Source organism: Balearica regulorum, chromosome 3 (assembly GCF_011004875.1).
Source record: "Balearica regulorum gibbericeps isolate bBalReg1 chromosome 3, bBalReg1.pri, whole genome shotgun sequence".
Classification (NCBI taxonomy): Eukaryota; Metazoa; Chordata; class Aves; order Gruiformes; family Gruidae; genus Balearica; species Balearica regulorum.
In genome coordinates this window covers 83,261,568-83,275,709 of record NC_046186.1, presented here as the reverse complement: position 1 = coordinate 83,275,709, position 14,142 = coordinate 83,261,568, and the positions used below count along the sequence as shown (strand labels likewise).

Genomic DNA, 14,142 nt, shown 5'->3' with positions numbered 1-14,142 from the left:
ACATTGCAGATGCTAAATTTGCTTGGCAGAAGTTGGACTTTGGAGTGTTATTTAACACATTTCCTGCTGTTGCAGAGGACTAAGACACTTGCAATGTTTCTGAGCTTTCCTCATCTTCCCACAGCCTAATATACTTGTGCCTTTTGGTCCTTTAGTGCTACCTTCATTACAGATTGAAGTGCATTCTGCACCCCACAGTAGTTTAAATGATAATATGATAATTAACAGAGATTGTTTAACTTGCAGCTGACTTGGAAAATTTGACTAGCGCTGAGCGCATAACAGTTCTCCAAGAGAAACTGCAGGAAATCAGGAAACATTACCTGTCCTTGAAATCTGAGGTGGCTTCCATTGACCGAAGAAGAAAGCGCTTAAAGAAAAAAGAGCGGGAAAGTAAGTGTTGCAAACTGAATTCTACTTTTAGAGGTGTCGTGAAGACAATTAACCCTCTCAGCTGAAACCAGGACAAGAGAGCTAAATTGTATGTCATGTTATTAAGGTGTTAACAAGAATTAGGTAATTTTTAGGGAGATGTGTGCCATTAGGAGTGGGGGCTTTTTTGTGTTTGTTTTTTTTTAAAAACAGTGTATACACTTATTATCTTTAGCAGGTACGGTTCAGATATCTAGTGACTACATGAGGGGAAAAACATGAAAAAGGCATGCAATCTATTTAATTCTATTCAGGCAGAACTACTTTATACAGAAAAATAAACTTTTCAAAGCAGTGAGCAACGTAAGTTTATTAATAAAACTTACAACTTTTCTTCAAGTTACACAATAACTTACTATAGTATTGCTTGTGTGTCTAGTGCTTTCCCTTTTAGGATAAGTGATTTATTTTTATGAGTTTAAGGGAGACCATCAATGAAACCTCTCATTTCCCTAAAGCTGCTTTATCTATTGCTGTAGGGAATGTTCTAGTGTGCCTGCTTCTAGCAGCACTAACAGGACTATTTTCTCCATGCCTTGTGTAAACGTGCACATTTAAGAGTTCACTGAGAGTGAAAGGCTGAAATGCCATGTGTTGTAAGATTTTATGGCTGCGACCATCACGTGGGAATTGCAGTTGCTGCTTGGTTGCCGGAGCAAGGGCGTATGTGCAGATTCAGGGCTGGGACGAGGCCCTACCCGCGCAGATTCCCACAGGGAAGAAAGGGAACAGCTGACGGTGCTTGCGGGTCAGGAGCGAGCGCTGCCATCCTCTGGCTGGGCCTGTGGTCTGGGCGGCCAATGAACCAGGGCTGCGAGGGGCAGTGCCATGCTGTCTTGCACACACCTGAAGCAGTCTCTCAGAGCATTTCCCGCAAAAGCTAGGGAATGGAGCCTTTTTTCTTTTTTATTACTAGGTGTTAGTTGCTGGAGTCAGTGTATACCAATGCTTGTTGTTGAATGGAAAAACATTTTTATTGCTTTGTAAATTTTTATAACCTGTATTTTCCTGTGCAGGTGCTGCTACTACATCATCATCTTCCTCATCACCTTCCTCTAGTTCTATTACAGCTGCAGTTATGTTAACTTTAGCAGAACCTTCTATGTCAAGTTCATCACAGAATGGAATGTCAGTTGAGTGCAGGTGACAGCAGGACTTGCCAAAGCACTTTGCACTTAATGGCTGCTGAGGGCCACTCTTTTTTTTTTCCTTTTTTTTTTTTTATACTGCACAGTGGCACAAAATTCAGACAAGCACTATTTTGTATTTAAAGTTGTTTCTTGACAAGCTAACTTTGCACTTAAGTGCACTTTTATGAAGAAAAAGTACAACAAACTGCTTTTCCTCAAGCAATAATTGTTTCCAACTTGTCTGGGAATTGTAAGTCTAGTGACTCGAAGGCCTTCCACTGTGGCAAATGGAGGCTGTTCACTGCCTGTACAGACAGTACAATAAGCATATAGTTGTTGGGTTGATCTAAATAAATGTGGTAAGGCTTACTGTATTCCCTGGTATTTTGTTAAAGCTGGAACATTTGATATTTTTCCATTTATTTATGACAAATATTGAACCTATTTTCATTTGTACAAGCTAATTGTTTTTTAACTGCTAAGTCACCTTATAGTGGCTTTAATTGTATACGTCAAGCACATGTATTCAATTCAAAACCTGCAGTTAGTAGGATGTTTGACATCAGTCCTGATAACCAAATACGAGGATTCCTTTAAACGACAAAAAAAGACTGACTAATGTTTACAGGTTTGAATTAGGCTTAAATAGGTTACTCTGGGTTTTAAGAACCCATTAATTGGAATGAAACTACTGTACTTTGCCATTTTTCTATAAAACAGTATTTTTTTTTTAATTTTGATAAAATACATTATGAAAAAGGAAGAAAATGGCTAACAAACTGTATTAAATCTTAATGTATAAAGATTGTATTTAGCCAGTTTAAAGTGTATATTTATTCATAATGGATTATAACAGTTATATTTTTGTGTTTTCTTGTAAATGTTTCTTTTCCCTTAAAGCAACAAATACTTCATTTGTAATGCTTATTTTATTACAAGCTTCAAGGAGAGGACTTCAGGATGGAGTAAGGTGTGAGGCTATAATTTGTGGTTGCTGGTATGAACACTGCCACAAAAGGGTAGTTGTTTTTAAAATAAATAGCTAGCTGAGTGGTAGACATTTAATTTTTTAAATGCCTTGTACAAATTCCAAAACCAACTTCAAACTGTTTTCACTTGTATTGATTTTATGTTGTATGGATCCCAAGCTCTCTCCTGTTAATTATATACCTTTGTAAGACATTTGTATATTGCGGAAGTGTTCATTCAAGCTATTTAATACCTGGCACTGTTAATACACAGTACTTTATTGTACAGATTGTTTTACTGTTTTAATTGTAGTTCTGTGTACTTCTTTTGCCTGGGGAAATAGGGGCTGGCATGTTTTTCTTTGTTTTCTGGCAATACAACATGTAAGAATTCAAAGCATTTTGTTTGTAGATGCTAGAGTGTCAGAATCCTTTACATTTGACTTTTCTAAGAAAAGCATTTTCAGTCTTCGTAGTGTGTGCTTAAGGTTAACTGATTTTATTGAAAATGGTTTCAAAGTATTCAGAATTGTACAGGACTGTAAAAATTTGTTGACAAACATTGAAGGAAAAGCTTATAGAGAAAAGCTATAAAATATATATTAGGTTCTGCAGAAAATGGAGAATTATGTAATATATTGTACAAATGTAAGCAAAGGCCTCTGAAATAAAATGCCATAGTTTGTGAATCCCTGATTTTGTTTCTAACAGTTTAATTAAGCAACCATACTGTCTTCATTAAAATGACATCAAGCTGCAGAATCAGTTTAGCAAATGATCTTTGATATAGTGTAATAGGCATATGAAGGTAAGCTAGAGCAGGTACGCTGGCCTAGTTTTCCTCTTAGCAATTAATTCAAATTCATCCTCTTTTTCAGCTGAAAGGGAGAGCTTGGCCCATTGACACCTTTAAGGCAGCACCGGTTGAAATAAAGATGAATTTTGATTCAGGTAGTTTGTAAAAGCAAGCCCTTGAAGATATTTGCTGACTTCTGATATCGACTGCCTCAAGTTCAGATTCAGCGGAAGTGAAACTGGAATAAAACTTTTAGTGTTATCTCCTTACATCCCATCTGGCTCTAGTTCAGTTGACCAAAATACAGTTACACCTGCAAAATGATAGATTACTGATGAGCCTGATAAATGACAAACCATGATAAACCTTGGAAGCATTGACTGTGTTAATAATTACCAGTGATCTGAGACTGATAGGACTAATTTTAATAATTTCAGTGGGGCGACTTGGAGGATATTTACATATGTTTAGGTTTAGCAGAATCCAAGTTGTAAAATAGTTCAGTTCTGCCTTTCAGGCTCAGTAGATGTAACTAGTGTTGATGTACCTGGGAACTACATCTGGGCAAGCAAGAGCAAATTCCACTCACTACTGGTTCTTGATGAGCTCTTAGTTTTAGTGGCAGCATTTTTGCTTTGTGACAATTGTTGACTCATGCTCTATGAGAGGATTTAGAGGTGACTACTTTAGAGCACCTCCCTGCTCCCATATTGACTTTATGCATAATAGGATTTTTGCTGTTCTTTAATACAGGTATTACTTAATTTTTGTTATACTTCTCATGCAGTTTAATGGCTAGTCAGAAATCTGTTCTGGATGTTTTATATTGCACCTCTTCTGTGAAGTGTGTCTGCAAATGGTACTCTCTGGGTTCACGTGACTTGTGTCCCAGTGGTTACAAAGGAAGGTACCTTTGGCAAACCGTTAGCCGGGCAACTTTATCCCATGCTCCAGTGAGTCAAATCTGAACTTTTCAGGTTACACATTGAAATGCAGCTTTGAACGCGGGCGTGCTCCCTGCTCAGCATGCACGCTGCGCTTACACCTGAGAAAGTTTCCCACCAGCAGTGATTGCTGGCTGTACCCGCACTCTTTGAGAGTCTGCTCAGGCCATGACCTGAAAGGCAAGGTGAGACAAAGTACTCCTCCTTTATCCTTTACACCTTGGCTAAGCAACAGAACAAGGTTTGCCTGTCTCATGCTTGGTTGTGTGAGGAGAGCTGAAAGTGTAGACTATCCGCATATGCTGAGAGAAAAGCATGCCTTGAAGGCTGGCTGCATTGCTCCCCACTCCCTTTATTTAGTTGCCACCAATGATTGTACTTAACTGTGGTCTCCATCATGCTGTGAAATTTCCCTGTCACCACAGGGTTCTAACCGACTCGCTGGCAGTGTTCCTGGAGGCTGTGTGCCTTTTGTTGAGCCTCGGCAATTATGAGTCTCCAAAATCAGCCGGCTGAACACTTGCCCAATGTAATTTTGATGTATTTTAATGGGTCAGCCTGTTCTGCCCCACCTCTTGACTACAAAAATGCTCTGTTGTGCGAAGATAGATTGGAAAACCCGATACAAGTAGTGTAGCAGCCACCTGCCAGTTTTTCCAAATTTGTGTATTCTCTTGGGCTGACCCCATCAATGAGGGTCCCTACCTGGCCTGGCATCCAGGAGGCCAGACATGGGATGCCTGGTGCATGTGTCAAAACTAACACTTTACCTTTATTTCATAGCCGGATTACTTGTTTTGCCTTCAGTTGGACATGGGTGCCAACAAAACTTTTGCCGCTGGCAGTTCAAAAAGTGTATAAAAAGTTGCAACGGAAGAGCTGTTCATGTTTGCTTCAGCCTTTAAGTGCCTGGTAATTTTCTATGCCTTTCCAATTATTATCACATCATCTATCATTTAAAATTACATTCTGGACAGGCAGGCCTAAAAGGAGATCCCAGTTAGGTGCCTAATGTCAGAGAGTAATAGATCAAACCTCCTTATGCATCAGCTGCACTGTGGCCTGAGTTGGAAAACAATCTGTTTGAGAATTAACCTAACAAAAAAGGTTCCTTTCCAGTTGGATCAGTTATCCAGTCCCATCCATGTAGCTGCAGCAGCAAGACGATCCAGAGCACTTACCTCTACTGGCTACACAGTGAAGCTGGGACGAAGAGGTACCACTGGTTCCTCCTTTTCGTGTCCCCCCAGGTTACAGCCCTCAAGTCCCCTGAGAAGTACTGAGTTTCACGGGGTTTTCATCAGAAAAATCCTTACATACTTTAAAAGCCTACTGCGGATCCCAGGTACAGGTGAAACAATCCAGAAGGAAACTGCCCAAAGTGATGTTTTGGGATGATCTCTCTGGTGGTCTAATAACTTAAAGACTGCTTAAGTAATAACTGCTGAACTACCTGTGGCTCTGTGCTCTTTCTATAACCCAGTTTCGTTTGTGATGCTTACTGAGTTTATTTCAGGTCAACAAGTCATGGGCATCATTCTGTTTTGGCTGCTCTTTACACCCCTCCTCCCTTTGCATTTTCTAACCCTTTTACAGGTTTGTCTCAAGGTGAGTGACTTTAGAAGGGGCTGCACGAGCAGCAGCAGGAGGGTCCTTTCTGCCTGTGAACCTAAGTGTGAGGTCACCCACCCTGGCAATTGTGCACCTTAACGAAAGGGTTCGAGTAAGCCCCTGCCTGTAGACTTTAGTTCAGGCTGTCAGCAGCGGCGCTGCCGGAGCGTGAGGCATTTAATCTGCGCTCAAAGGCAACGAGAACATCTTGCACAGACCTTAACGGGGGCTTTGCGTGGTTGGTTTGGTGTTTGGTTGAGGTTTCTGAACTTCATCCTGGATGTGGGCTGGACAGCAGTCATGACGACAAAGAACGCTGTAAGAAGTACTGCCACAGCAACACGGGACCAAGAAAGTTCTTCTTTCTGTAGACAACAGCGACGTTGTTTTGTAACTATTTGTGGCACTTTGAACCACTGAAGTGATTTTAAGTGGAGACAGCTTGAGAAGACAGAGGTAATCGCAGAATGATTTCAGTCTCCCTTCTCAGAGGGAGCCGGCAGCCGCGCTGCACTGTAGCGTCCTGCCTGGGAAGGGCTTACGCGCCGCGGCGGAGAGGGCCTGCCGCCCCGCACGGCGCCCTGCCCGGCCCCTCGCCACCCGCCCCTCACGGAGCGCTACGCGGGCGGCCCCGCCGGTAACAACCTCCGTCCCGCCGCCGGCAGCGCCGCCCCCCCCTCAGCGGGGGAGCTCGCTCGCTCGCTCCGGCCCCGCGCGCCGGAAGTGACGCGCCCCGAGAGCCTGTTTCCCTCACCTCGTGAGCAGCCATGAGGGCCCGCCGGAGGGGCGCGGAGCCGCGGGGGGCGCAGGACCCGCCGGTGGCGGCGGAGTCCTTCATCGCGCCCCCTACCCGCGCGCGGGGGCGAGGCGGGGCGGCCGTCGCCGGGCGCGCGCGCGCTGCCGCCGCGGTGCGTGGCGGGCGGCAGGCGGAGGAGTACGTGGTGGGGCAGGTGTCGGGCAGCCTCTGGCCGGGCGGGGCGGCCGCCGCGCCCCTCGCGAGCCTCTTCAGCGCCGCCGCCGCCGCCCCCCCTCCGGTACTGGTGGCCGTGACGGGGGTAAGTGACGCGCCGCGCTCCTCCCGGCCTGCTGGGGGGGGGGGGGGGGGGGGGGTCGGGTCGGCAGCGGCGCTCCCGGTGGGGCGGTGGGTGCTCTGCCCCCAGAGTCCCGGTCACTGCGGGGGCGGCGGGTGTCGTTGGTAGCGGAGGGGTTAGCTCCTGCCTGCGCGTTCGTGCCCGAGTGCGGCCGAATAACGGTGGCGGGCGATTGGCGGGAGGGCAGGCGGCTTCCCGAGGGGCGCAGTTATCCCGGGGTGCTGCCTCGTGGGACCCGAGCAGTGAGTCGTTGGAGCGCAAGGGCCGCCGGTCGCCTGTCGCGATGTGCTGTCCCCGTGGTGATCCCCTCAGGGCTGGAAATGCCGTGGGGTGAGAGCAGTGGGGTGGGCACAGCGGTGAGCAGGCAGTCCTGGGGGTCGGAAGCACCGCTGCTCGCAGTCGATGGCTTCTGTTAGCGGTGTTCCGAATAAATGACAAAATATAAAATAATTGTAGGACTTTTATAGAATTTGGGGGTTTTTTTCAAGTTAACTTTTTTTAAGGAAAATAAGAAAAGAAAGCATACAGAAGAAGTGGAGAAAGTGTCAGAAGACCAGAGCTCACCTGTCATACAAGAACCTCCTACAAAAGCAAAGAAAGCCAGAAAGAAGGAACTTTCAAAAGCAGAGAAAAAATTGGCAAACAGGTGAGTAGATGATACTTTTTTACAGTAACATTAAAAAGCAGCATCTAGATTAATCATACCATTATGAGTTCAGTGAGGCAATAAAGTTCTTATCCTACTATTTGTCTTAAACTTTGTGTTTAAGAAGATTATCTTTAAGAAGATTGTGAAGATTCTCTGTAGTGTGCCCCAGAAATTCTGCGTCTGTGAATCGCAAATCCCTTGTGAGAGAGGTAACAGGTCTAGAGGCTGTAGATTTAGACAAAAGGTTCTCTCTGGCATGGGGTGATGCTTTTTAACTGTAGCTGCCTTTATCCAGCAGACCCGCCGTCAGAGGAGCAGAGGCAGTTTCATCAGGAGCAAGGTACCAGGTGGAGTTAGTTGTCCTTATCACACTCGTTCTGCTGTGACACAGAACTCCTCTGGTACGCTGTCCATTCCCTTAAATAGGCAGGGTTAAACCAAAACGCTGTCAGTGCAGGCAGGAAGCTAGTCTCTGTGCAATTAAGTTTGGATAATGAGGTTTCCTTGATTGTAACTTGAGGCTAACACCATGTCCTTTCTCTGGCGCTTGCCTTGTTGCGTCTTCCATGCCCATGGAACTTTTGTTTGCTTTTTCGGTGTCCGTAGCCTTCCAGAGGTTTCTTCAGTTCTGCTTAATGTTCATGCTGTTACGGCAGGTTTGGATAGATAGAGATTTGTTAGTGTACGGATGGATCCCAAAGGATTGTCTGTTTTGAGTGCCCTGGATACCCGGAAGAATTAAATCTCTCTTTTGTTCTAGCATGCAAAGGCAAATTTCTCCCCCCCCCCCTCAATTTTAGAGGATATCAAATGATTTACTGCTCAATTCTTTCTTTATTACACCTACTTAATAGTGAATGCAATGTCCTTGGGACAGCAAATAGCTTTCCATGTTACCGAATATGTTTGTTTAATGCATAATAAGCAAAATAATGTTTGAAATTTTATGTTTGAATTTAATTTAAAATATAAGTTAAAATATTTATCTTGGAGGCTTCAGTTCTTTGACCTTGAGAGCCCTGGGTTTTTTCCCCCATCAATTGTAATTTGCTTGTCTTTTTCTGATAAGAGAGAGCGCTTTGGAGCAGGCAGACGAAGAAGAGGAGCAAAAACTGCTTCAAAACAAAGCAAAGCAAAAAAAGGGGGCTTCTCATGCCATCACCAAAAGTGTCATTAATTCAGATACAGGCATTACTGTAAAACAACAAAAGAAAAGAAAAGAGGCTGATGACACAGTAAACAGAAGAACAGTGTTTGTTGGAAACTTGCCTGTCAACTGTACTGTTCAGGTATGTGAGTGGATTCTATCAGCTAAAGGAATGAAAAGAATTACAACAGTCCTTAGTTTGAGAGGAGGTTTCCAGCTGAGAAGTCACACGTATTTGTGACTAAAATTGCTTTTTGAGAAAGTGGGAACTAATGCTCATTATCAGAAACCATTAGAAGCAATCTCTTGTTTTACCGGAGTTAGGCTTTTTACAGCAGTGGCTGCAGTTGCTCGCTCTTTAGTACAATTGGTTAGTTTCTTTTTTCAGTGAAAAATGACTTAATAAATGAGAACTACAGTTACAAAACTAGAGACTGCTTCTAATTTTGAATGCAAATAGTACGTCAGATTGTTGCATAAAACATGTTAAATTTATACTTTCTTCCATAGTAAGGAATACGAATTCAGTTTTGCAAATCTAAAATAAGAAGCTACCACAAGAAACACAGAAACAGTTACAAATTACTTGCCTATTTTTAGTAGCCCTTTAACAAACCTTGTATAAATAAAACAAAAATAGTGTAAAAACAATCTTACTAATAAATATTCAACATTAATTGTTATTACCAGATGCAAAAATGTATTGAATAACTGTAATATCTTCTGTTTAGGTGTTGAAATCTCTTTTTAAAGAGTATGGACAAATAAAATCCATTCGATTACGGTCTTTGGTAGGTTATTTCCTCTAATGTTCTATAACAAAATTATGTTTCTGATCTTAAAGGGTAGTATTCATTAGTTCAGAGTGGGTTTGGATATGTATTTTTGCCATTAGAAGAATCCTTGGAGGTTTTACTGCAGAGCCACCACAGATGCATCTTTCCTTTCGTCACATTTTATTCTCCCTGTAGCAGCAGTTCATGCCATCAGAGCTGTATTTTTTTCTGTAAGAAGAATGTTTTTTTTATTGCTCATTTAGCTAGGGTATTACTTACCTGTTTTAAATCTTGGTAACAAAGACACATCAATTGTAAAGCAGTGTATACTCTGTAAAATAGTTGGACATTACAGTCTTGGAACTCAAGAAACGCAACAGATGAAGTCAAAGCAAGCTCTCTAATTCTGAGGTCTGTCTGGATCATCTCTAGGAATAGACAGTTACATCATTTACTCACGGTACTGGCTGCATTGCTTTTGGTGGGAATGGGACCTGTTTGAATTCCTCTTTGTCTTCAAAAAACAAATACTTGAGATAAATTGACAGTAGGCCTACTTCACTAAAGTTCTTTTTATCTTAAAGGTTCCAGCAGAAGACACTTTATCCAAAAAGTTAGCAGCAATAAAGTAGGTTTCTCTTGTGAATTTTGTGCTTTATTTTTCAAGACAAAAAGAATTTTCAAGTGTTGGTTGTTATATATTTGGCTATATTAATTTTTAAATTTTGTGTTTCTTTGACTTCTGCAATTACCTTTGTGTGTATGTGAGTTTTCTTGATAAGTGAAAAAAATTATTTGTGCCCAATATACTAGTAAGTAATTCGTTATCTTAGGTTGCATTCCCTGTATTTTTAGGGAGGCAGAAGACACTAATAGTCTTTAATTCCTCTGGATATATTTAAGAGTTGATCAGGGTGCATACACAGACTGTATAAGATGTACAGTGGGACTCCCTTGGACTTAGGGGGCTAGCTTGACCTTTAAGAGAAATGAAGTTGTTACTGTGCACAAAACAAGAGGAGGCATAAATGTGTTTAACAGTAAGTGCTTGTGGACTGAACACTGTCAGAATTATTTAAACAATACACATCTTTTTCACATTCTAGACATAAGGTGCACCCTAATGCGAAGTTCATTAACGCTTACGTTGTATTTAAAGAAGAATGTGATGCAATTAAGGCGCTAAAGGAGTAAGTCTCAGTTTTGTTCCTCATTCCCTAGTGAAGAGATAGATTTACAGTGTTAACAGATAAATTTAAACTACCTCCTCTCTTTTGCTTGAATCAGAAAAAAATGTTTTTTCTAACTTAAAAGTAAATTTGCTTTTGGAATAATGCTATGCAGTGACATTGTAAATTAAGTAACAATTCATTCTGGTTTTAAAACTTTTTGCTTTTGGCTACAAAAGAAATGGAACAGAAATTGCTAGTGGATTTCACATCAGGGTTGACATTGCATCAAAAGCCAGTTCAGTAAGTAAGATGGGTGACTAGAAATCACCTTTTCTGGTTGTGGGTTTGGTTTTTTTTTTTTGTTTGTTTGGGTTGTTGGGTTTATTTCTGTAATAAATATCTTAGTCTTGCATCTCTTCTTTTCTTTAGCATGACAATAAACGATCTGTATTCTTGGGAAATCTCTCATATGGTAAGTCTAAAATGGATTGTTAAACATCATTACTTAACATTTATAGAATGTGTTGACATTAGCAGTTTTTTATTTATTGATATTTAGGGTAGCATGCTTAGGTAGCTAAATGTCTTTTGCTGGAATTAATTTTTTAAATAGCAGGTTTGGTTTTTAACTGAGACACCTAAATGGGTTGTAAATTTCTGACAAGTTCTGCAGATTAATTGTTTTCTTTATTGTAGGTAGAACTGCAAGCACTTGTAGTTCTTGTTGTCACCTGATGTTTGTTAAATATGACTAAACTGCATAGGCCATAGCTTTCTAAACTGTTAAATGTGTACTGGTGCCTGTTTGTGAACTACTTCCAAGTGATACACAGCGATGGCTTCTCATTTTGGTGCTGTGAGCGACTCTGTCCAGGCTGCTATTGGCAATCCATTGTTACCCCTGTGGAGGTGCTTACTGTACAGTTCAGGTCAGCGCTTGATGAATGTTCAGCTGCTTCTGAGTAGGCTGGACAGTAGATGAAGGGATCACCATCAGGCGTGGTCCAGATGAAGGGTATTAAGGGAGTTGGGTGCTTGGGATGAGCATCTCACTTGGGGGTGGAGCGGATGTGTAAACACACAGGATGAAGGCATGCCTGGCACCTGTGGCCTGACGTGCTGCTCACAGTAATGCTGACACACACAGGCTTCAGCCTAAAACTTGACCTGTCTGAAAATCTGCATAGGTGACGAGTCTGATTGTGGTGACATTACTAATGGCTGTTGTGTAGAGCTTGTGCCAGTACTGTGTGTTCCTCTGTGCATCCTGCAGAAAAAACGGTTTGGACATTTGCAGTGCTCTGAAAATTACTTCAGCAGCTTGAACCTCTGTCAGCATACCTAACTCCCATCGCTGTAACTAAACCTGTACTATTAAATTCAGTCCCCCCTTATCACAGGTACAATTTTATCTGTGTAAAGGCATTTACCATAATATAAAGCATACCTACGCAGAAAAGAGAATAACCTGTATTTTTTGTGTCGGTACATCACAATTGTCCGTTCGCATAGGCATGGGACTGACAAAGCCTCACACATTCAGCCATTATCAGACTAATCGTGTAGCAGCTGTGGTGGGAAACTGTAAATCCCTTCTCCCCCATTCAGCTAAAATTCAGGGTTCGGTCAATGAGTATTAGACCTCAAGAACTGCCAACTCAAGCTCATTATCATCAGCATTAATTCTTAGAAACACATTCTGGCATAAGAAGGAGCTACAAAAATGTGGCATGAATCTTAATTTCTGTGTTCAAACCATAAATGAAATTATTTGAAAAATTTATTTTGATCTTTATTTTCATTCTCCTTTGTCACTTACATTGTACTCTTCAAAGCTAGAGAATCAGTAACTGTCAAAGCAAATAGCCCTTTATAAAGTCTACATTGTTAACTTGATGGAATTTTTCTGAACCACTGATATTTGTGTACCTAAATATATATATAAATATATGTATTTAAATATATATGTTTGTGTACCTGAATTGGTAAATTTAACGTAGTTGGATTTGGGCCAGGCTTCTAAAGCTGTGGCATCTGTTTCATTGTACTTGCCTGCAGACATCAGTGACGATGCTGTGCGAGAACACTTTTCTGTCTGTGGAGGTGTAGTCGCAGTGCGAATTGTGAGAGACAGACAGACCGGCTTGGGTAAAGGCTTCGGCTATGTTCTCTTTGAGGTACGTACGAATGGCGTGCTTCAGGACAGTGGGAGGTCTTCAGAATTGGAATTGGGATTCGCCTTTATGGCCTTTAAAAAGAATTTTTTTTAGTAATTTGTTTTTATTTGTGTGTGACATTAAGCGGTAGCATTGTTGTGTATGTTAAAAGCAGCTTGGAAGACCAGTTTTGTGGAAGCAGACGCAAAGCAAACTATTGTAGTGTGTGTACAAAGAAAAGTTAAAAAAACATTGAGGTGAAAGAAATTAACTTTAAGGGAAAGGCTTAAAGGAGGGACAGACGAGTTCGCTGGGTATAACTGCAATGTTCTCCCATTTCTTAAGTCTCAAAATATGAGTGGAATTCTTTCCTGCAGCCGGTTTGCTTACTGGCTCTCTGTTTTGGATTCAGTACAGCTCGCTTTCTCATGGCAGTCTCCCAGCCTCATCTTCCTAAGTTTATTTCCTGCAGCCCAATACCTTTTTTCCCCCAGTTTCTCCTTCCTCTCTCTGCCTCTGTCCTTCGCATCTGGCGTAAGCTGTTCCATAACCCATTTTCAAGTATCTATGCCTCGGTGCACGGACTGTGTGGGTGTGCTGGCGTTTCTGAGCAGAGACGTTGTCTCATTCAATAAATAGAGCGGTTTGCGTGCTCTTTATTGTAAAATCTTGCTTACAAGAATTAAAGGCAACTATCAATTTGAAAGCAGAAGTAATGCTGCTTTTAAGCAGAACGTCTGTTCTTGTAGAATACGGATGCTGTACATCTTGCTCTGAAACTCAACGACTCTGTTCTGATGGGAAGGAAGATACGAGTGAAGCGCTGCGGAGAGAAGTGGAAAGCCCCGCAGAAAAGTCCGAGTCAGTCTCGTGCTCCTAGGGACAGAGTTGATACCACGTTAAAAACCAAGACGTGCTCTAAGGATTCATTTGTTGGTGAAAAAGCAATCCCGTTAAAGAGCACTAAACCAAAAAGATCAAAAACTATTCCTAGAAAGAAAACTGGGAAAAACAAACAGCCTATTCCTGGAAACAAAGCTGTGAAAAACAAAGTGTTTTGATAAAAATCAAATGTATAAAAGCGTTCATTGTTGTTATAAAGATTGATGTGTACAGGCGTGTTCTGTCGCGAATTGTGTTTGCTAACAGAGCCGCAGTCGTTACTGTTCACGCTGGGGTTTCTGGCTTCTCCCCAAGGCAGAACGAGGTGCGTGCCCGCACGCTGTCGCGGTACCGGCGCCGTGTGATTCGGTTGCGGTGCTGCGGGAAC

At 42.1% G+C, this 14,142-nt stretch overlaps 2 protein-coding genes across 5 annotated transcripts in view; both read left to right on the top strand.

The window, feature by feature from the left end:
* ARID4B (AT-rich interaction domain 4B) overlaps positions 1-3,226 on the top strand; it is a 90,560-nt gene extending 87,334 nt beyond the window's left edge. For all 3 annotated transcript variants that reach the window (XM_075748715.1, XM_075748714.1, XM_075748713.1), the window contains 2 exons: positions 247-393; positions 1,449-3,226. In XM_075748715.1, the coding sequence (XP_075604830.1) occupies positions 247-393; positions 1,449-1,579 (278 nt within the window). In that variant the 3' untranslated portion in view covers positions 1,580-3,226. The remainder of the gene's footprint in view (positions 1-246; positions 394-1,448) is intronic.
* Positions 3,227-6,606: 3,380 nt separating this feature from the next.
* Positions 6,607-13,987, top strand: RBM34 (RNA binding motif protein 34). Of its 2 annotated transcripts, XM_075748711.1 has the most exons (10): positions 6,609-6,936; positions 7,476-7,618; positions 8,691-8,910; positions 9,500-9,559; positions 10,129-10,172; positions 10,651-10,734; positions 10,953-11,016; positions 11,146-11,188; positions 12,775-12,893; positions 13,622-13,987. In XM_075748711.1, the coding sequence occupies exons 1-10, from the start codon at positions 6,649-6,651 to the stop codon at positions 13,931-13,933; spliced, it is 1,377 nt and encodes a 458-aa protein (XP_075604826.1). In that variant the 5' UTR covers positions 6,609-6,648; the 3' UTR covers positions 13,934-13,987. The 2 variants fall into 2 exon arrangements, with proteins under 2 accessions (XP_075604827.1, XP_075604826.1); XM_075748712.1 differs by lacking the exon at positions 10,651-10,734 and having other exon boundaries at positions 6,607-6,936.
* The last annotated feature ends 155 nt before the right edge of the window (positions 13,988-14,142 follow it).

Coding starts and splice junctions, on each gene's coding strand:
- RBM34 (XM_075748711.1), top strand. CDS start 6,649: ATGAGGGCCCGCCGGAGGGGCGCGGAGCCGCGGGGGGCGCAGGACCCG. Junction 9,560..10,128: donor CCATTCGATTACGGTCTTTG/GTAGGTTATTTC, acceptor TTTATCTTAAAG/GTTCCAGCAGAAGACACTTT. Junction 11,017..11,145: donor TTGCATCAAAAGCCAGTTCA/GTAAGTAAGATG, acceptor TCTTTTCTTTAG/CATGACAATAAACGATCTGT.